We start from the raw sequence: 22,009 nt of genomic DNA, 5'->3' as shown, positions 1-22,009 counted from the left end.
TGCCGCTGCCCCGGTGTCTCCGTGCCTGCCGGTGCCCCGGTGTCTCCGTGCCTGCCGGTGCCCCGCTGTCTTCGTGCCTGCCGCTGCCCAGGTGTCTTCGTGCCTGCCGCTGCCCAGGTGTCTCCGTGCTGCCACTTCCCTGGTGTCTCCGTGCTGCCGGTGCCCCGGTGTCTCCGTGCTGCCGGTGCCCCGTTGTCTCTGTGCTGCTCCCCGGTGTCTCTGTGCTGCTCACCGTGTTCTTCAATGTGTTCTACACATACTATTTTGTTTGCACCGTTCCGCGCGTATCTCCCGACAAGTAAGCAGATGTGCAGAACATCTGTAATCTATTCTTCACTTTGTTTTTCACTTTGTTTTTCACTTAAATTATCCTGTGTTCACTGTTTTTATTCTATTCTTCATTGTTCTTCACTGTGTTTTTTTAATTAAATGCTCGATCTCGAGCAGGGGAAATACTCGTCCGAGCAACGAGCCGTTTCGAGTATCTTAATACTCGAACGAGCATCAAGCTCGGACGAGTATACTCGCTCATCTCTATTAGTGTTTAACCTCTTGGCACTCTGCCCTGTACTATTACGGCGCAGGCTCCTGTGATTCACGCTCAGCGCCATGCCAGCACACCCGTTGCATTGTGTGTAACCATGTCACGTGACATGATGATATCCCGATAGGACTTAAGAATCAGGGACAGCAGAACATCCTACTGATGTCTTCCAGCAAATCGGATTGGTCCTGTCTGCTGATTGCTGCGACTAGAGCGTTTTGGGGCTGAAAAGCGAGGTTTTATCTCCTACCTCCTCATCGAGAGGAGCTGAGCCTTAGGCTGCATTCACACTATGTATGCCCGCCGTACTGTAGTACCCAAATGCACTTTTCAGTGTGCTGTGTTAGTGTTGTTCTGCACTGGGCAGAGTTTTCAGTGTGCTGTGTGAATAGCACTGCACAGTATCTTTAGTGGTGTGCATTTGTAGTGCCTTTTTGCATGGTGCACATTGTCTTTTTTTTCTCCCAGTGCACCCATAGGTGTACCTATAGTTTGGTGCGTATGGAAATATAAAGAAGACAAATGGCAAAAGGTTCCTACAAAAAAAACTTGTGGTATGACTTTTTGTCTAAAAAGTATAACATTTGAAACTTAAAACATTTTAATGTTTTCAAATTTCTCCTAAATTATTGAAATTGTACCCCCAAAAAAAGTAACTGATCAGTGAAATTATACTACTAACATAAACTACAATCTCAAAAACATGGATATGTTAAATTGCTGAAAAGTTATTACCACAGGAGGTCAAATGGCCTGTGTTACCAGTGTGTTAAAACATGCATTTGTTAACACGTGTTAACTCATATGCATTAACGCCTGTGCACACCAGGATGTACTATAATGTCCTGGTGCTGCAGGGGGTGTATTTCTAAAGCTCACGGGCTGAGCCCAACATTTCTCCTTCCCACAAAACCTATACAGAAAAGCCAGCAGTGTGCTGGTTTATTGCTGAATTGTGGAACCAGAAGAACGTTGGATGGTGTGCACAGATTCATCAGAGACGCACATACGGGGATGGGGGGCATTTATCTTAAGGCTGGTGATATATGTGGTGTTTTTGTTGCACTTTTTTCATAGGCTTTTGGCATCCATGCAAAATGCATCTGTTTTGCATATTGGCTTTTTAAATGGGTTTTTGGATAAAGTGTCTTAATGTTTTATCACTTGTGTTTTTTGAAGCTGTGTTCTTTGAGGTGCATTTTCATTGCATTTTTCAAAGTGGTTGTGTCTTTCAAAACACACTCCAATGGACCCACTCAGCTCCAGGTGCACAATCTACCAGGAACGCCTTTCTTTTCCTAGGTAACATAAACTTAAAAATGGTTGAGGTCGGCGCTCACTTGTTCATGAATCCTTTATTGGTCAATGGTAAGAACAGCAATTACAAACTCGCACACATGAATAAAATTGTGATGCTTATCTGACGCGTTTCACACCCATTGATCTTTAGTCATAGAAGTTTTGAAATGCATGTGATTACACGCACCTATCCTATCATTTTTGTTAGGAGGCTTTAGGTGGAACTTTTCACATTTGTATGAAAATTGCCACCACTCGCGTTTTGAGGGACAACTTGGCTTTCCAGTGACTTCAAGAGACCTAAATAATAATAAAAAAACTACACCCCTCAATGTATATAAAACGACAATTGTGGCATCTGTTAACTCTTTCAGTGTTTCATGGGATTAAAACAAAATAGAACAAAAAATCCAATATGGATTGGACATGGATTAAATGATAAAATGCTCTGCAAGGTTTGACATACAATTTCTCCCGTGTATGGCAACACCACATATGTGGTGGTAAACTGTTGTTTGGGCACACAGCTGGGCATAGAATGGAAGCAGCGCCATGCAAAACAGATTTGTATTGTCACATTGTACAGGCTTTAAAATTTTTATTTTTTTGGTAACGCAAACATATTAGGGCTTATTTTTTTTTGCAGGATAAGATATACTGTACAAGTACTTCATTTTGAAGATCTATAGCTTTTTCAAGAGATTTTATTAACTAAGTCAAGGGAGACCCAAAGAAAATCATTCATTTTTGTTTGGGATTTTTCATAATTTTTTTTTGGCCCCTCACCATAAACATAAAAATATGTTATTTTTATTCTTTGGTTCGCTACGGTTATGGTGATACCTCATTTATATAGTTTGTTTTATCTTTGCCCAATTTTTCAAAACAAAAACAAAAGTGGAGAAATTCACATTGTTTTTAGTATTGTCAATTTTTATGTTGACAGAGGTGGTTGAGGGCTTATTTTTTGTGAAAAGATTTGTTTTTTCCAGCTGTATCATTTTTGGGTATGTAACTTTCTTTGATCCTTTGTGAGGGTATTTTTTGAAATATCATATTATGGAATGCTTTTTGTGGTTTTTTTTATGGTGTTCACTCTGCGGTTCTCACAATGATTTTGTTTTATTGTGGAGACTTTTACATATGCAACGGTACCAAATATCTGTGTATTTGTGTTTTTATAGTTTATTAGGTTTTTCTATGGGAATTTGGGGCTTTATGGACTTTTTGTTTTTGGATAGGATTTTTAAATTTTAGGTTTAATAAAAAATGTTTTTCACTATAATTTTTTACTTAATTTTACTTTAAATCGACTTTGACTTGAACCAGCAATGCTCTGATCGCAGGTTCAAATCCAAGACACTGCACTACAATACTAATGTATTGTAATGCAGTGTAAACTGTCTGTGCATGCAGACGAATGTGCAGACCGTGTAGGGTCTGACTGGAGGAGACTGCCCTCGGGGCTGCCCTTCAGAGGATCGGATCCCCCTGGGAATACAAGGATCCGATCCGCATAGAATGTGCAGGGATCATGCATGACCGTGGTGTGTATGGGGTTAACACCCGCGATCGGAGTTATCTCCGATCGTGGGTGGTACAGCGGGGTGCCAGCTGTGTATCACGGTAATCGCGGTAAAACAGCTTCTGGCACTTTCGTGCCGGCACTGTGCAAAAGCTACAATGGCAGGAAGGACAGCCCCGGTGGTCCTTCATTGGACCCCTATCTGTAAAGTAAAGCTGTTGGCACCCAGCAATCGTTTATGCAGGGTGTCGATGAGTGACACAGCGCGGTTAAACACCCGGGATCAGAGTTTTTCCGAGGTGTTAGTGCCAGGTATGGGTTGTGATAACACAGCCCAGTACTGGTACAAAAAGGACCTGATGACCTAAAATCTTCTTCAGACGTGCCGCCGTAGAAATGCATTGTGTCAGAAGAAGTACCCTTAATGACCGACGTAGAAACCCGATAGGGCGGTCATTAAGGGGTTAAGATTGCCGTGGGCCCTGGGCTGTATGAATATTATAGCCCCTACAAGTCTGAAATCACTTCCTACATATGGTACTAGAATTAAGCTTCTTGGGAATTGGGGAATGTGTCCTTTTCTGCCTACTTTCAATCTGCGGTTTTAGGACCCTTGGAGGACCTTTGAAGTTTCTGAAAGGGCTCTTGTGTACATGAACAGATGCCCCCTAGAAGGCTTGGGCCCCGAGCGACCGCCCAAACTGCCTACATTATGATCCACTACTGTTAATTGAATTGAATTGCGCTTAGGACAAAGCCCATGTGTTTTGCATATAAACAATGCAAACACATGTTGGAGCATTTTTTAAACTTTTGGTCTTGTTTGCGGCTTTTTAGCATTTTTGTGCCTTTTTTGTGCCTTTTGTTGGCACTGCACATTGTTTGTCATGTTACTTTTTTTTCAGTGGAGAAACTGATTTGATAAGCTTCCAGATATGGACATCTAAAAAAGTTGCAAATTTTGCGCAATCGTGGTGAAAAGTAACTATTTTTTGTGGAAACTACATTTAGTTCAGAGTAGGTGTAGGCAAGGGGTTAGTTTAAATATTTGAGAATTCTGGGGCGACTTTTCAGACGAAAGTCTCAAAAAATCAACAGACTCATCTGCCTCATTTATTAACCACTTAGGCTGGCGGCACATTTGGCGTTTTGAACCAGTTTTCTGGCCGTTTTTACGCAGTCCGTTAAAAAACGCATTCTTTTTGAAAACGCATCCATTTTTTCAGTTTTTCCTTGATGGTAATTGGGATAAACAGACAAAACGGAAAAACTAATGAGTTTTCAAAAAAACTGATGCGTTTTCAAAAACGCATGCATTTCTGAAACACATGGGTTTTTAATGGACTGCTTAAAAATGGCCCACAAACGTGTTCAAAGCTCCATGTCTTAATAGATAAACAGGTTCAAAGCAGCCAAATGCATGGTAAACAGTAAAATACAGAAGCATTTTTAAACGGACTGAAAAAGCATGCTTAACTCCTTAGTGCTCCGTGGCGGATATATCTGCCACTGAGCTGATGCCGGCTTGGCTTTGGATCGGAGCCGAACTGGCATTGGGAAACACGGGGTGCCGGCTGTAACTAATAGCCGGCACACCAGTGTAACACTCGCAGTCGGAGTGGGCTCCGATCGCAGGTGTGTAACCCATTAAATGCCGCGGTCACCCCGACCGCGGCATCTAACATGCCTCTGGGGGGTCTTTCCCCAACGATCACCCCCAGAATCGCAGATTGCTGCTTTGGAAGTGCTGGGGTCCTATCTGGTCCCCAGCACTGCCCGCAGGCAGTTTCAGTAAGATGGCATCAATGACATCATCTTACAGGCACAGTGTCAGTCTATGTAGAGTATTATCACGAACAAGCAATCATTTTTTATTTAAAAAAAATGTTATTCAATAAAAAATAAAGTAATAAATCAATAAAAATGCCCATAAGCCCCATAACATATAAAAAGACATATAACCCAAAAATAGTCTAAATCATAACAAAAACCCCACATATAGTATCAACGCGTCCATAACAACCCGTGGAATAAAAGTAAATCATTATTGATCACGTACAATGAACGCCGTTAAAAACTGTTGAAAACGCACCAAAAATTATCATTTTCACCTATTCAATCTTACAAAAAATGCAATAAAAAGTGATCAAAAAAGATATGTACTCCAGAAAGATACTGGTGCAAAGTAAAAATGTTATGCCACTTGGAAGATGGCAATGCAAAAATGATAGATTTTTCCCCACATTACGGTTTTATTTGACAAATTTAGTAAAATGTAAGAAACTATATTGAAGTCTGGTATCCCCATGATCGTATTGACCCATAGAATAAAGATAACATGATTATTAGGCTAAATGGTGAACACAAAAAAAAAGTCAAAAATCCAGTACAGAATTTATGGTTTTCTACTCCTGCCCTCAAAAACGAGTTCCTAAATTTTCAACAATAGGTGATACCAACCCCAAAATGGCAACACTGGAAAAAGCATCTCATCCCGAAAAAAAAAATGCTGTCAGATGGCCCCAATAATGAAAAGGCGAAAAATGTTATAGCCTACAAAAGGAGGCATTGAAAACGCAAACGCAGACAAAGCCTCTCCTACCGGGGTGGACTGCGGCCCGATTGCATCGCCGGTGTTTTGCGTTAATTTAATGCAAAACACTGGCGACTTGTTCCGATCGCAGGCGTTTCCATAGAAACGCTGATGCGATCGGCCGCGGCCCGCCCCGGTAGGTGAGGCTTTGTCTGCGTTTGCATTTTCAAACGCAGACAAAGCGTTGCGTGTGGCACCAGCCTATGGAAACGCCTGCGATCAGGAACAAGCCGCCGGTGTTTTGTGTTAATTTCATGCATAACATCAGCGGCTTGTTCCCGAACGCAGGCATTTCCATAGAAGCACTGATGCGATCTGGCCGTGGCCTGCCCTGGTGGATATGGCTTTGTCTGTGTTTGCAAACGCTGACAAAGCGGCACGTGTGCCACCACCCTAAGATAAATCAGTGAAGCTCAAAGGGTGAAGCCACACCTCACGTTTTTTGGACTGTTTTAAAGGAAACCTACCACTTGTAGTGGCAGGTTTCCGATGGCAATACCGAGCACCAGCTCAGGGTGAGCTGGTGCCGGAGCTTATTTTAGTTAGTGTTTTAAACCGCGGTATCGCGGTTTAAAACACTTTTTAAACTTTATAGCCGGCGCAGGCAGGTACGCGCTCGGCGCTTACCGTGCGTGCGGCTACATAGGAAGTGAATGAGAGCCGCGCGCATGGTAAGCGCCGAGCGCGTACCTCCATGCGCGGCTATAAAGTTTAAAAAGTGTTTTAAACCGCGATACCGCGGTTTAAAACACTAACGAAAATAAGCTCGAGCTGGTGCTCGGTATTGCCATCGGAAACCTGCCACTACAAGTGGTAGGTTTCCTTTAAAGCTTGCGTTTTTAGTCCGTTAGAAATGCATGCGGGCGCGGTCATACGTACCGGTAGGCGTCCATCATACGCGACGCTAGCGCACAGGGGGAGGTCCTCGGCCCGAACGCACATGCGTTTCCAGGGAAACGCAAGCGATTGTTAAGCCAATCTCATGCGTTTCTCTGGAAACGCATGTGTGTTCGGGCCGAGGACCGTGCGTTAGCGTCACGTTATGACCGCGGCCTGCGTTTTTTGAACGTTTACCATGCGTTTGGCTGCTTTGAACCTGTTTGGGCGCGTTCACACGTTCCGCTATCGTCGCGTTTATAACGCGACGCTAGCGCACAGTGGGCGGGGCTCGGGCCGATCGCATATGCATTTCCCGGGAAACGCATGCGATTAATAACCCGATCGCATGCGTTTCTGTGGAAACGCATATGTGATCGCCCCAAACTCCTCCCCCTGTGCGCTAGCGTCGCGTTATGAACACGGCGCTAGCGTAACGTGTGAACGTGCCCTCAGGGCGCGTTCACACGTTGCGTTTTGGTTGCGTTTTCATTGCGTTTGAAACGCATACACAACAGCTGATGTGAGGTAATTTGCCTAATTACATTACCGTTTACGTTTATAAACGCAATGTTAACGCATGCGTTAACAAAACGCATGTGTTAATACTTTGTTAACGCATTAGTTAACATCGCGTTTACAATGCGTTTTGTAAATGGAAATGTTAACAGTGATGTAATTAGGCAAATCACCTCTCCTCAGCTGTTGTATATGTGTTTCAAACGCAATGAAAACGCAGGTCAAAACGCAACGTGTGAACGCGCCCTCAATCTTCATTTCTAGAAGTGTAGGCAGCCGTGAAACAGATCAAAACCAGCCAAACACATGGAAAACATTCAAAAATGCATTTTTTTTAAACTGACTGAAAACACATGCTTTAAGGGCGCTGTCCCACGTTGCGTTTGCAAACGCAGACGCAGACCAAACCACGCCCACCGGGGCGGTCCGCGGTCCGATCGCATCAGTGTTTCTATGGAAACGCCTGCGATCGGGAACGAGCCGCGCAGGCGTTTCCATAGAAAAACACCAATGCGATCGGACCGCGGACCGCCCCGGTGGGCGTGGTTTGGTCTGCGTCTGCGTTTGCGAACGCAACGTGGGACAGCGCCCTAAAGCTATCCAAAAACGTGTGCCATCATCCAAAACCTTAGGCCGGTGGCACATGTCCCGTTTTGAACTAGTTTTTGGACCGTTTTTAAGCCACGTTCACATGATGCATTGCGTCACGTTTTTGATACATTCCAAAGGCTTGAACCGGGATCACATGCTGAGGTTACATTGCGTTCCACAAATGCTGTGCAAATGCAATGTAACCTTAGCATGTGATCAAGGCTGAAGCCTTGGGAATATGTCAAAAAAAACCCCAAAAAGTGATACAACGCATCGTGTAAACACGCCCTCAATGTGGAGGATTTCGCAGGTATCAATGAACTTTAACATAAAAGAATGTTAAAAATATATTCATTTTACATCTGTGCAGAGGAAACAAGTTAAGGAACCTGTTGTCTTGAAGACATAGACAGGAAGCAGCCATACACGTCAGCTGCTATCATTTAGACAGGTGGCTCTTGAAATGCATTTGATTACCTCAAAGCATTGCAGGAGGGTGCAGACTGTCACTTGTGGGTCATGGATATTGTCAAGTTGATGGATTTGAGTTTTCTGACAAGCAAAGAGCAGGCAATCATTCAAGAAGTATTAAAAAGAGATGCAAACCTGCGGAAGCGTGAAGAGCGGAGAGTAAGGTATATGTGTAATATATTATTTAAAGAAATCTCATTTAATTGCTTTTGAGATAGAGGCTTTGTGCATGTTACTTAGGGCTCATGCACATGACAGTTTTTCAGATTTGTTTTGTATGGCGTTTTACGACCTATACAGTGCTATGTAAGCTCTCTTAGAATATACTCCATCAGAATCCATGTGTATTGTACCCAATAAGTTTTGCTTCAGAAAAAAACTCTGCCCTGTCATGCTAGAAAGAAGCTGTACCGCAGTACACACACAAAGGTGACAGAGGGTACATGCTCAGGCTGTGTTCACATGCAGCGTTTGTGTTGCATTGCCTGGAGACAGTTTTGGGGTGCTGCCACACATCACAATCTTGGACCGTTTTAAAGCATGCGTTTTCACTCCATTTAAAAATACATTTGAACCTGTTTATCTTCATTTCTAGAAGTGTAGGCAGCTGTGAAACAGATTAAAGCCTGCGGCACACAGCGTTTTGAACTGGTTTTTGGACCGTTTAACCCCTTAGCGCTATGTGCCGTAGCTGTACTGAGCTGAGTCTCGCGAATAGTGCTCAGCGCAGTACAGCTACTGCACAGTGACGATGCCGAATCAGCCCTGCACAGGAGCCGAACCAGCATCGGGGGTCGCGGGATGTCAGCGGTAATCTACTGCTTACATCCCCGGGTAACACCCACGGTCGGAGTGGGCTCCGATCGCGGGTGTTTAACCCATTAAAAATGCCGCGGTCAACGCGACTGCGGCATTTAACATGACTTCCGGGGATCTTTACCCCACGATCGTCGTTTCCCCCCCCACACACGTGGTTTTCAGGGCGCTGATCGCTGCTATGGCACCCCACAGAAGCCTGAAGGCAGTGTCTTTAAGATGGCGTCTGTGATGTCATCTTAAAGGCAAAGTGTCAGCCTATGCATCTGCATAGGCTGACACTGCTACGGCCGGCGCCACACGTAGCGCTTTGTCTGCGCTTGCAAACGCAGACAAAGTCGCGCCCACCGGGGCGGGCGACCGGGAATGAGACGCCGGTGTTTTGCGTTAATTTAACGGGAAAAACACCGGCGGCTCGTTCCCAATCGCAGGCGTTTCCATAGAAATGCTGATGCGATCGGGCCGAGACTTTGTTTGAGTTTGCGAGCGCAGGCAAAGTGCTACGTGTGGCGCTGGCCTAATACCCTGCAATACATCAGTATTGCAGAGTATTGTCATGAACAAGCAATCAGATCATTGCTTGTTCATGTCCCATGGTGGATCAAGTAAAAAAATAAAAAAAAAATGTTTTTCAATAAAAAATAACTTTATAAATCACTAAAAATGCCCATGAGCCCCAAAACATATAAAGAGACATATAACGCTCAAAAAAGTCTAAATCATAAAACAAACCCCACATATATAGTATCACCACGTCCATAACAAACAGTAGAATAAAACTAAATAACTATTGAAAACATATGATGAACGGCGTAAGAAAAAAAACGTTAAAAACCCGCCAAAAATTTGGATTTTTACCTATCATATCCCACTAAAAATGCAATAAAAAGTGATCAACAAAACTTATGTACTCCAGAATGATAATGTTGCAATGTACAACATGTCCCGCAAAAAAACAAGCCATCAACCAGCTCTGTAGCCAAAAAGTAACAATGTTATGCCACTTGGAAGACGGCGATGCAAAAATGATAGATTTTTCTCCACATTAGGGTTTTATTTGGCAAATTTAGTAAAACATAAGAAAAAATATTCATGTCTGGTATCCCAGTAATCGTATCGACCCATAGAATAAATATAACAGGATTATTAGGCTATACGGTGAACACGAAAAAAAAAAGTAAAAAATCCAGTACAGAATTGATGCTTTTCTACTCATGACCTCAAAAAAAGTTCCTAAATTTTCAAAAATAGGTGATACCAACCCCAAAATGGTAACAAAGGAAAAAGCATCTCATCCCGCAAAAAGCGAAAATTTTATAGCCTTCAAAAGGGGCCAATGAGGAAATCCTGGCAGCTGCAGGTCCCTCCTTCACTTCTACGCCTCTCAGTGCGCCCAAAACACGTAATGGCCACATGTGGGGGGTCTCTGCACTCGGGAGAAATTGTAGAACAAACTGTATGGTGGGTTTTCTCTTTTTATCTTTTGGAAATGTGTAAATTTTAGGGCTAAATGAACGTATAACTGTCAAAATTTGACCATTCTAAATTTCACCGCCATTTTGATTCAATTACTATGAAGATCTCAAGGGGTTAACAATCTTCATAAAAGCAGTTTCTGATAGCTTGAGGGGTGCAGATTTGAAAATGGGTTGGTTACATAGGGTGGTTTTAATGCTAAATATGTAAAATTTAATTTCAAACAGTATTTATCCCCAAAATAGTCAATTCTGAAAATACGGAAAATTACTATTCGATTTGTAGGCCGCGTGACGTCAAAATAAATTATCCAAACATTTCAAAAATTATGAAAATGTAAAGTAGACATATGGGAAATGTTATTCGGCAAGTTATTTAGGTGGTAAATCTATCTGCCTGAAAACGCTGTGATTTCGAATTTCGAAAATGGCAAATTTTTCTAAAAAATCATCTTTTTTTTTTTTTTTGGAAATAAACGCAAAACTTGTCAGCCAAAATTTACCACTAAAATGAAGCACAAAATGTGGGGGAAAAACAGTCTCAGAATCGCTTTGATAAGTAACAGTGTTCATAGTTATAACCATCCAAATCCAAAAAAGGGGTTCTCTGGAGGTGGAAAAACATGGCTGCAGTGTGTGGTATTGCAACTAAGCTCCATTCATTTCTATACAGCTGAGCTGCAGTACTGGCAGTAACCATGGTCAGGTGTGGTGCTGTTTTTGGAAGACTGCAGCCATGTTTTTCCACCTCCTGAGAACCCCTTTAAGCTACAAAATGGCTGCGATTTAAGGGGTTAAATAATTGGCAAAACCGGTAAAAAAACAGATGCGTTTTTCAACAGAATGCATAAAAACGGCCAAAAAAATGGGTTCAAAACGCCACATTTGCCGCCGGCCTTAGGGTACGGTCTCACAGCGTTTACAAGTGCAAAGATGGCGCAGGGGGCTGTGCCTCAGCCCCATATCATTAGCGTTAACAGTGAAACGTATGCAATTTCTTATTGGCCGAATGAGTTGGGGCCTAGGTACGCCCCCATTGAGGTAGCGCTGTGCTTGTAAACATACCACTGGAGGTGTGTGGGACTACACCTTTAGGCTGCGTTCACACGTTGCGTTTTGGTTGCTCTTTCAATTTGTTTTAAAATGCATAGCAACAGCTAAGAGGTGATGTGACTAATTGTATTACTGTTTCCATTTGTCAATGCATGTGTTAACATTGTGTTTACATTGCGTTTCGCATAACAGTTATGTAATTGGGCAAATCGTCTCTCTTCAAAATGCATCATGTGAACGCAGCCTTAAACTGCTAGTGTTTCATCAAAGTAGCAGGATGATTGATCTGGCACAATTTAATCCTGATTTAAGTCTCAGGGCGCGTTCACATGTTGTGTTTTTCCTGTGTTTTCATTGCGTTTGAAATGCATTACAACAGCTGAGGAGAGGTAATTTACCTAATTACATTACTGTTTACATTTTTTATGCAATGTTAATGCATGCGTTGACATCTCATTTACAATGCATTTTGTAAACAGAAATGTTAACAGTAATGTAATTAGGCCAATCCCCTCATCTCAGCTTTTGTAATGCGTCCCAAATGTCCGAAATGCGACTTTCACACCTTTTTATATCCCATGAAAAATGATCAAATTGTCGCACAGACCTCAAAATGGTAGCAATGAAAACATCGGCTCATTTTGCAAAAAAATGACATAACACACAGCTCCATGCACCAAAGTATGAAAAAGTTATTAGCGTCAGAAGATGCCAAATTTTTTTTTTTTGTACTAATTTTTGAAAATGTATTAAAACACAAAAAAAAACTATATATAAATTTTATCACCGCGATCGCACCGAACCAAAAAATAAAGCTGAGGTGTTATTTGGAGCGCACAGTCAAAGTCGTAAAAACTGAGCCCACAAGAATGTGACGTGCGTTTTTTTTTTTTTCAATTTTTCCACATTTGGAATTTTTTTTTCAGCTTCATAGTACACGGCATGTTAAAATAAATAACATTGCGGGAAAGTAAAATTTGTTACGCACAAAATAAGCCCTCACACAGGTCTGTACACGTAAAAATGAAAAAGTTATGGATTTTTGAAAAGGGAGAAATGAGCGAAAAAAACGATGCGTCCTTAAGGGGTTAAAAAATGAACATTAGGTCCCACTGTAAGGAGTGCTGCTCATCCTCTATTTTCACTCCACTCCTGGTTTGGGTATCAAAAACTGTGTCTGAAACACATGTTTCATGTGAATGGATGAGCTGGTCTAGCAGCATGTTTCTTTCTGCTCCATTCAACAGGTCAGTGGTGGCAGACCTAAGGCACGGGTGCCTGTGGTGGCACTCAGAGCCCTCTCTCTGGTCACTCGGCCATTAATCCAGAACCGAGTTTGCCTGATAAGGATCAAGGTGTTCTGCTGGAGTCTTGTACAGTCCAGGAAGTGCTATAATATTCATCCAGCCCAGGGCCCACGGTGGTCTTAATCTGCCCCTGGAGGTCATGGTTATATATGACAAATCATCACAGGTTTTCTGTAAAAAATGACAAATAAGTTGCAGGAAGAAAATATAACTACAGTAATTCTTTGCATATTCTCTTATTTGTTCTTGTCACTTGTCCAGGCAGACACAAGGAAGCCAAGTGAGATTGCACAATGCTTGGGTTAATTTCAAGAGACAATTTAGTTTGCTCAGTGCACTGGATGATTGTCAAGTGGAGCATCGAGATAGGATAACACGTGTTTCTCTCAGATTTTTTTTCTAATAAGTGTGCTCATTTTCCAGATATATCTGCTCTCATGCTGACTAGCTATAGATTGCTGGTGGGATTAGTCCTCTACATTCCTTCATATTATTGTTACAATTAGCCTTCCTAAACCTGCATTACAAATTCTAATGACAAATTCAGAAGGGATGTGGCACGCTCTATTTGTTCTTATTTCTAGTGCTCTTTTCCTTAATTCTTCTTAAATGAGCTTTTACTTCCTTCTAAGCATTTGAAGTGCACTCCAGTCTTCCTGCTAGAAGTGTTTTTTTCTTTTGACATTTTAATGTTGTGCTCAGAACAAAGTTAGATCTGGAAATAAGAAGATATTTAGAAACATGTTAACAGTTTGGGGTTTTCTACTTCACACAATTTATAGAAGTTTCTATTCCCTGGATTACACGAAGTATTTTGTAACAGATCTTATACGTTATTCACACTGCCCTAGGCACTCTGTGCTTGTGCCCCCTATTGGAGCTGTCAAGCCTATAACCCATAGAACAGAACTAGAATAGAACAGTGCTGGACCCTGGAGGAGTCTCTCCAATGATCCACTACTACCATTGAGTTCATAAACTGCTTGAGGCATTTTGCATTGTGTTTTGAAATGCATTGGGCAAAATGCTTCATCACATGCAATATATTTTCTTATTATCAACATGTGTGTGACGTTGTTAGACATTACTATTCATGTTAAAAAACAAGACTCCTGTTGCTTTGATGCTTTTACCAAATGCATTGAAATTGCAAATACATCAGCAGAATGCAGCCTCCGTCTGTGTACCCTGTGTTCTTGAATTACATTGAGGGTGCAGTCACACTTAACGCTAGCGCAATGGGGGCATGCCACAGCTCATACGCTTTTGATTTTGCAGTGAAATGCATCCAATCAATAAGCAATCACATGCGCTTCACTGGAAAAGCTAATCGGATTGGGCTGAGGTATGCCCCCACCGTTAGTGCAGTGCTCGGAAAAGCAGCTCTAGCACTACGAAAGCACAGTGTGTGATCGCACCCTTAAGAAGGCAAAACCAGTACTGTGGGGAGGAGTTTCTCCCCGCCGCATCTGAGTTTACACTGAAACACTTGCGATGGGTAATGTGCACCACTTGTTTGCGTTGTGCAGATGGGATCAGGAGAAACTCCTCCCCACTGTGCATGAATTGTTCCTATATATAATTAAAACACCTTGGGGGGGAAATGGATCATAATTTATTTATTTTTTTTTTTTTGCACAATTTTTTAGTGCAGTTATTAAAGGTGGCTCTAATTCGTAAGTTTTTTTGTTGCAAGCAAAAGTTCGGCACATAGCCGTTCTGAGTCTCTGTACCTTATCTGACATAGTGAATGGGTGTTCTGCAGATGTTTGCACTGCATCTATCACTATTTGGCGCCTAAAAAGTAGCAAAAATGTACCTGCACCTGTAAAAAACCTCCCTTTTCATTACTGGCAACAAAGATCAACACTTCAAAAATTACAAATTAACTCTATGCAACGTGAAAAAATATACTTCTGAACAGTTTTAAAATGTAAAATGTCCTCATCTTTCCATTGTAATGGCCTGAAATAACCTCATCATTTTCTATAGAAAATGATGAGGTTCATATTTTTGAGTGGGAATATTGTAAATCTTAATGTGCAGGCTGAATTTCATATACATTATGATAAAAAAGGCAGATACTCATTTGAGCAAGAAATTTTATTTATTTTGTACATATCTTTAACTTTTAGTCTCTACGCTTACAATAAAGTATAGTCTGGACATTGTACATGCAGTTAATTTTTTTTGTGCAAAAATTAAGCTAGGAATGTTCTGTCACCTCTTCTCAGTCTAGCTTCCTTATTGGTTGTAAATGAGATCTACTTTATAGGGGAATAATCTGAGACAATTTAAATCACATTTAACAAGAAAAACGACATACATAAATTACAAGACAAGAAAAGAAAAGAAACCAGGTAAAAAAAAAATGCGAACCTAAGAGACGCAATGATTAATGTCCCCCATTGAGCTGCCCACTAACCCTAAGCAAACTAAACAGCTTTGACTCTTTGATTTATCTTAGAGTGGGACATAACAATGATTTCTAACAATGTGGAGGGAAACCCTTGGGAAAAGCGATCATAACATAATTATTTTCCTCTTAAACTGTAAAAAGCAAAAACAGGTGGGAAAATTGAAAACATTGCCTTTTAAGAAGGCTAATTTCCAGAAATTCAGGGCTGCACTAAAGGATATAGACTGGGATCAGATACTGACACATGATGATACTAATGTTAAATGGGAGAAATTCAAATCTATCCTGGGTCATTATACTTCTAAATTTATTTGTAAGCAACACTTGGAGCAGGCACTACTGAGAATGTAAACAATGTCCACGCATCCCCAAAATCAATATGCAAACACACTTCAGAAAAAGATGGGATGCGTACAAGGGTCTAGACAATAAGACAGAATTTATTTATATCAAAAAATAAATATTCACAGGACAACAAAGAATAAAAACACTTAAAAAATACACCCGAATGGTGTATAAGACTGCCAGGGACTGGTGAGCCCTGCAATCCCTCCCACGTACTGACTAATGCTGACAATAATGAAAAAGCAAATCTGTACAATTTGAAACACCATGTATACAAGATACAATAATGAGTATAAGACAAATATGACAAAGTGCTGAGTGCAAAAGAGGGACCTGGTGCTGAGAAAGCCTGACTGTGAAGGAATACAAGGTTCCTTAAGGGAACGATGTATGAGTAATACCAATCCGGACGGAGTGGACTCCGAATGAGCAGACAGGCAGAGTCAGACGGAGAGGGATGTGGAGGCAGACCCCACGCGTATCGTCGCCCGACTGGTGACTTCTAAATTTATTCCAATAGGTAACAAGTATAGATGGGATAGATCTAAGCTTAATAAAATCAATGTGTACAAGGCTCCTGGACCAGATGGGTTACACCCCAGAGTGTTTAAAGAGCTCAGTTGCTGTAACACTGTCTAAAATCTTCAAGGATTCCGTAATGTCTGGTGTGGTGCCATTGACTGGCACAAGGCAAATGTGGTGCCAATATATAAAAAGGGCTCTAGAACTTCACCAGGCAATTACAGGTCTGTAAGCTTATCTTCCATTGTTGGGAAAATATTGAAAGGGTTAGGCCCCTTCCACACTTGCGTTGCAGATCACATCAGAGTTTGATCAGGGTGTGATCAGGGTTTGGTCAGTGAAAAACGCACATTTTGCATCAGAGTACAATCAGTTTTCAGTCAGTTTGTTCAGTGTCTCAGTTTTTCACGCGCGTTTTCAATGCGTTTTTCACACGCGTTTTCTGCGCGTGAAAGGACTCAGGACTGAGCTCTATCTTTTCTATGGCAATTGCTGCGTGGAAAATGCATTGCACTTGCATTGCACTTGCAAGTGTCTCAGAGTGCAAAGCGTTTTTCACGCGAGTGACTTGTAAAAGTAGAGCATGTCGAGATTTAAACGCGAGTTTAAAAAAATGCAAGTCTGAAAAGACCCATTAATTACAATGGGTGAGAGTGCAATGCAAGTTCTGCACGTCAAAAGCATGCGCAGAAAACGTGCAGAAAAAACGCAAGTGTGAAAGGGGCCTTAGTAAAAGACTTTATACTGGAGTATTTGACATCAAATAGTATAATAAGTGATAGCCAGCATGGGATTAAGAATAGAAGTTGTCAGACTATCCTGATCTGCTTATGAGGAGGTGAGCAGATGCCTGGATGGAGGAGCTGCTGTGGATATTGTGTTCTTGGACTTTGCAAAGGCCTTTGTCACTGCCCCACATAGATGTCTGATGGGCAAAATAAGGTCTATTGGTTTGGCAGGAATCATTTGCAATTGGATTGAAAACTGACTAAAGGATTGTATCCAGAGAGTTGTGGCCAATGATTCCTACTCGGAATGGTCACCAGTAGTCACCCCAGGGTTCTGTACTTGGGCCCACTATTATTTAATATATTTTTTAATGGTATAGAGGTAGGTATTCATAGCACTGTGTCTATTTTTGCAGTTGAAACCAAGCTGTGTAATACAGTCTATGGAGGATGTTCATAGGCGGCAGGTTGACTTGCACAAACTGTGTGTTTGGTCATCCACTTGGCAAATGAGGTTCAATGTGGATAAATGTAAGTTTAGGCACCTGGGGGCTAATAATCCAAAGGCAAAATATTTCCTTAGGGGAGTAAATATAGAAGAGTCCATTGTTGAGAAGGACCTGTGGTACTAGTATTCAAATTCAGAGAAGGAATGGACGGCACTCACCAATCTTCGATAAAAAATCTTCTTGCTCTTTATTTCACTAGTACTGTAGACCATAAATCAAATCACAGCATGCAATGTCAATCTCCTGCATCTCCTTAGTCTGGAAAAGAGACGACTACGAGGGGACATGATTAATTTATATAAATATATGAATGGCCCATACAAAAATTATGGTGGTAAGTTGTTCCAGATTAATTCAAATCAATAGACGAGGGGGCACTGTCTCCGTCTGGAGAAAACAAGGTTTAATCACCAGAGGTGGCAGGGTTTTTTTTACTGTGAGAACTGTCAAACTGTGGAATAGCTTGCTTCAGGTACTGGTCACAGCAGGGACAGCAGAGAGCTTCAAGAGGGGTCTAGATGTCTTTTAACACCTAAATAACATTGATGGTTATGTTATGTAGTCTTGTTTCCCATAAATCTCTTCCTCATCCAATCCCTTCCCTTCTTTGATTGGATTTTATGTCTTTTTTCAATCGTATAAACTGATACTATAATATCAGGCATGTGGTGTTTTGTAACTTTATAAAAAAAAGTCATGCAAAAGTTTCCAATTCTTCTGAAACTCCTTCTAAAGTTTTTCCTATTCCTGTTTGGGAGTGGCGTTCATTTGTGCCAAAATTGTGGGGGTTTTTTTGTTTTTTTTTAAATCTGGATTCTAAAGATATATAACGTACACAATACTGAAAAATTCTGTTACCCTATTGCAGCAAAAAAATTGCAAGTGTAAGAGAAAAAAAGGACTAAGCTAAATGACTTCCATTGTTTTTATCCTAGTGCTGTCTATCTTTATTTGCCGTCATTGGCAGGTAAGCATACTTTACTGACATACGGGCAGCAAATAATGGACTGCGAATCGGTACTTTGCGGTCTGAGAGACTTAGACTACCTGCACACACAGATTTTACGGAAAACCTGCAGCATAATACAGTATTATTTAAGTGAATGCAATTTGGATAAAGGATGCAGACAATGCATTTTTTTCCATTAATAAATTTTTGCTCAATGCTAAAAATAATATGATTTTTTATTTCCTGTGCTTTTTATTTTGTGTGTAATTTATTTACATTGAAGTCATTAGGCATGTGAAAATCTGCATCCAATCTGCAACAAATTTAATCTTGAATCGATTAGGGTAACAAAATGGATAAAAAAACGTATGCAAATCCTCATCAAAATTGCACTACAAATAATATAAATCTGCATCAAACGCACACATTAAAACCATGCGTGTTTGATACAGATTTCATGCATATTTCCATGGGGATTTTCCACATGACAATCCACAAAGTGTGCAGATGACCTTAGGAAGAAAACTTTGCAGATGCCATTTGTAGCTGTCCTACTATTCACAAAGCAAAGTCATTTTCCTATAGACATTATAATGTGACACTATAAATGACTAAACACTTGCAAGACAGAAAAATTCTTGTAAAAATCCCAAAATTAACAGAGTTTTCTAAAAGCTGCATATCTGGTGCATATAATGAGTGAGCGAAAAATTGGCAGGTTTGTTATAATTCAAAAAGATTGCAGTGAAAATGGGAATTCATAATCCTAATGTCTGTTTCCAATGCAATGGATGTTGGAGGAAGGGCTGCCATTGAAACAACATATTGCTTGTCAGATGGATACTGTGTTAATTCATTGAGGCATTGTAAAACTGAGCGGACATAACTAAAGCAGAATAATAAATATCCCCAAACTACTGTTGTTCTTTTGCTATACAGCAGTGTTAAATGAGCTGCAGTCATGCATGAGATGGCACTATAAAACATGCACTCGTACATTAAATCCAGAAGGTAATGCTACTCTAATACATTATTATAATTTGTATGATGTAGAAAAACTTGGTGCACAGAACTATTTAGGAGTACACGGGATTGGATTAGACTAGAAAAGTATTCTGAAGGCTTGGCCTAAGACAGCTGTACAGCTGAATTAATAATTCCCAATTTATTTCAATATCTATAATTGCATTTATATTTTTTCTTTATTTTCTCGGGATTACTTTGGATTTTACGTGTATGTAAATTATCAATATGCAAAGGAGTTTACAGCCTTTTGTGGGGAACATCTTTGACTGTAGCATGCAAGAATCTTAAGTGAGCCAAAAATCAAAAATGGGTTCAAAAAGTACAAACATTTCCACTTGTTAATTAATTTATGTAGATTTGGCTCCTGGTTTTTCCTCTATTGGTGATCCATATGTGGAATGTTTTAAGCAAGTACTGAGTGTTTAAGGCCCTTTATACACTAGTGAGTTTGATCGAGTTGGATGCATCACACTTTCTAGTGTGTCACTTCTGTCTTATGTGTTCAATGTAAACCTGCATTCATGTGTGAAGAACAAAGGGTGCCATTGTCGAATCTACCAATTGTGGTGTTCTCCGGTGTTGCACAATGTTGAGCTACAAGCACAACACCAACTTGTGGACATCAGGTCATCATACCACCCTCAACTGCCAATAATTTCTATCGAATGTCCCATTTACACAACAGGGGGAGAAATTGATTCCCTTACTTTCTATCCAGTGACATTAGCCTAGGTATTTTCATTTGTGCCAGGTCTCATTGCAGTGTAGTAGTGGTGTACAACCCACTGTTCTGAATGCATATTCCCCAATCTAGCCAGGACTTCTCCTTTTAGATTCAAGAGTAACACACTGAACAAGGGAACAGGCCTCTTGTTAACCCCATCCTCGACCAAGCATCTACTCTGCATTATATTTGTTATAAAAAAAATAAATATCAAATACATTTCTAAGTTAAAGTGATACACACAGTAGGATTGCTCTACATAACTTTTATTGATATTATTAAAAATTAATTTTTAGCATCCACACCTTTTCATCTATACTCTATCCTAATCCTTCTATACATCAACAAATTTGGTGGTGTACACCAGTGAGTACTAATTAGATTAACCATCCAAGTCCTTTATCCCTAGCTGTAAATTACACATGTGCTAAACAATGTCAAGCACTTGTCCCAGCAAAACTTATTATTAACCATTATTAATGTGAAAATAAAATAGTGTATAAAAGTACAGTGTTTGAAAAGGCACCACAAAATTTAAATGAAATATTGCACAGACCAAAAATAAACTGCTATTGTAGAATAGTAAATAATAACGCCACAAATCGGCAGAAACCAAAATAGTGGATCTATGTTGAGTGGGGGAGCATAATGTCTAGAAAAAAAGATAAAGATATATATATACATATAGCAAGCACTGGGTACATTTGGAATAGGGGGAAAAGCATTATACAAAGACAACTGATTTTAAAGATCCTTCCAGTCTAAAACAATGTACAAGCTCTTTACTTAATAGACAGATTAGTTGTGTAATTCATTGATGATGTCCTTTTCTCACCCCAAAATGCAACAGAATGGCCAATGATCCACATTACAAAGTGAAATCTTTAGTATAATTTCAAAATAAATTTAGGTTTAATGTGCAGGATGAACTTGCCTGAATCCAAGTAAACATGCTTTTTATCAAAGCCTCTGCTTGAGATTTGCTGTCAACAAAATTAAAAATATGCCAACTTGACCCTTTTGATACATTTATTTCCTATTCATAATAAAACTGTAGTCTCCACCCAACTGAATATCCCCGATCTCCAAACCAGATCTCTTTAAATTTGTTGACACTCCATTTTTCCAAATTTGCCCCAAAAATTCTAAAAGGAAAGCTCTTTTGTTCTTTTAATAGTTTGAATATGTTTTCCTAAGTTAACATACATGCATATTTAAAATTGTTAGGATTTATATTATGCTAGAAACAAACTTGCCTAAACATTTGTAAAGCATCTCTACCTGGCGCCAGCTGATAGAATTCCTGCCACTGAGAACACAACAAGGGTAACGGCACATATTCTGTATTACTTGCATATTTTCTGCCATATATTTCAACATGTCAAATCTGCAGCGTAATACCGTAGCATTGTAGTGTTTAGGATTGATTACAATCATGTACACACATTGCAGAAACAGATGTTCTTTCTCTTTGTCACAAATCTTTTCTTTCGGTTTAGGATCCACAGCAAGCCATGAGAAAATGGCAAAATTGCAGTATTCTTCGAATCACAAAACAGCAAATTGTTTGTTTCTGGTTACTGATGCTTGTAGATTGCCTCTAGGTGTACTATTGGGGTAAATTAGAAGCCATTAGATTTTCTTTAATCCAAATGTTTAATGTTAAATGGCTTAAAACTGAATGACACCATAACTTCGTAATCAGGTCACATTTAGTA

General features: G+C 40.4%; 1 protein-coding gene across 2 annotated transcripts in view; it reads left to right on the top strand.

Annotated features, from left to right (window-relative positions):
* The first annotated feature begins 8,357 nt into the window (after positions 1 to 8,357).
* Positions 8,358 to 22,009, top strand: part of LOC140121707 (uncharacterized) — a 106,410-nt gene continuing 92,758 nt past the window's right edge. The window contains exon 1 of one of the 2 annotated variants that reach the window (XM_072141679.1): positions 8,358 to 8,582. In XM_072141679.1, coding sequence (XP_071997780.1) covers positions 8,467 to 8,582 — 116 coding nt within the window. In that variant the 5' untranslated portion in view covers positions 8,358 to 8,466. The remainder of the gene's footprint in view (positions 8,583 to 22,009) is intronic. The other variant, XM_072141680.1, reaches the window with a different exon arrangement.

The sequence above is a fragment of the Engystomops pustulosus genome, chromosome 3, assembly GCF_040894005.1.
Source record: "Engystomops pustulosus chromosome 3, aEngPut4.maternal, whole genome shotgun sequence".
Taxonomy (NCBI): Eukaryota; Metazoa; Chordata; class Amphibia; order Anura; family Leptodactylidae; genus Engystomops; species Engystomops pustulosus.
The sequence above is the reverse complement of the archived record's forward strand: the minus strand, read 5'-3'. Positions and strand labels throughout refer to the sequence as shown.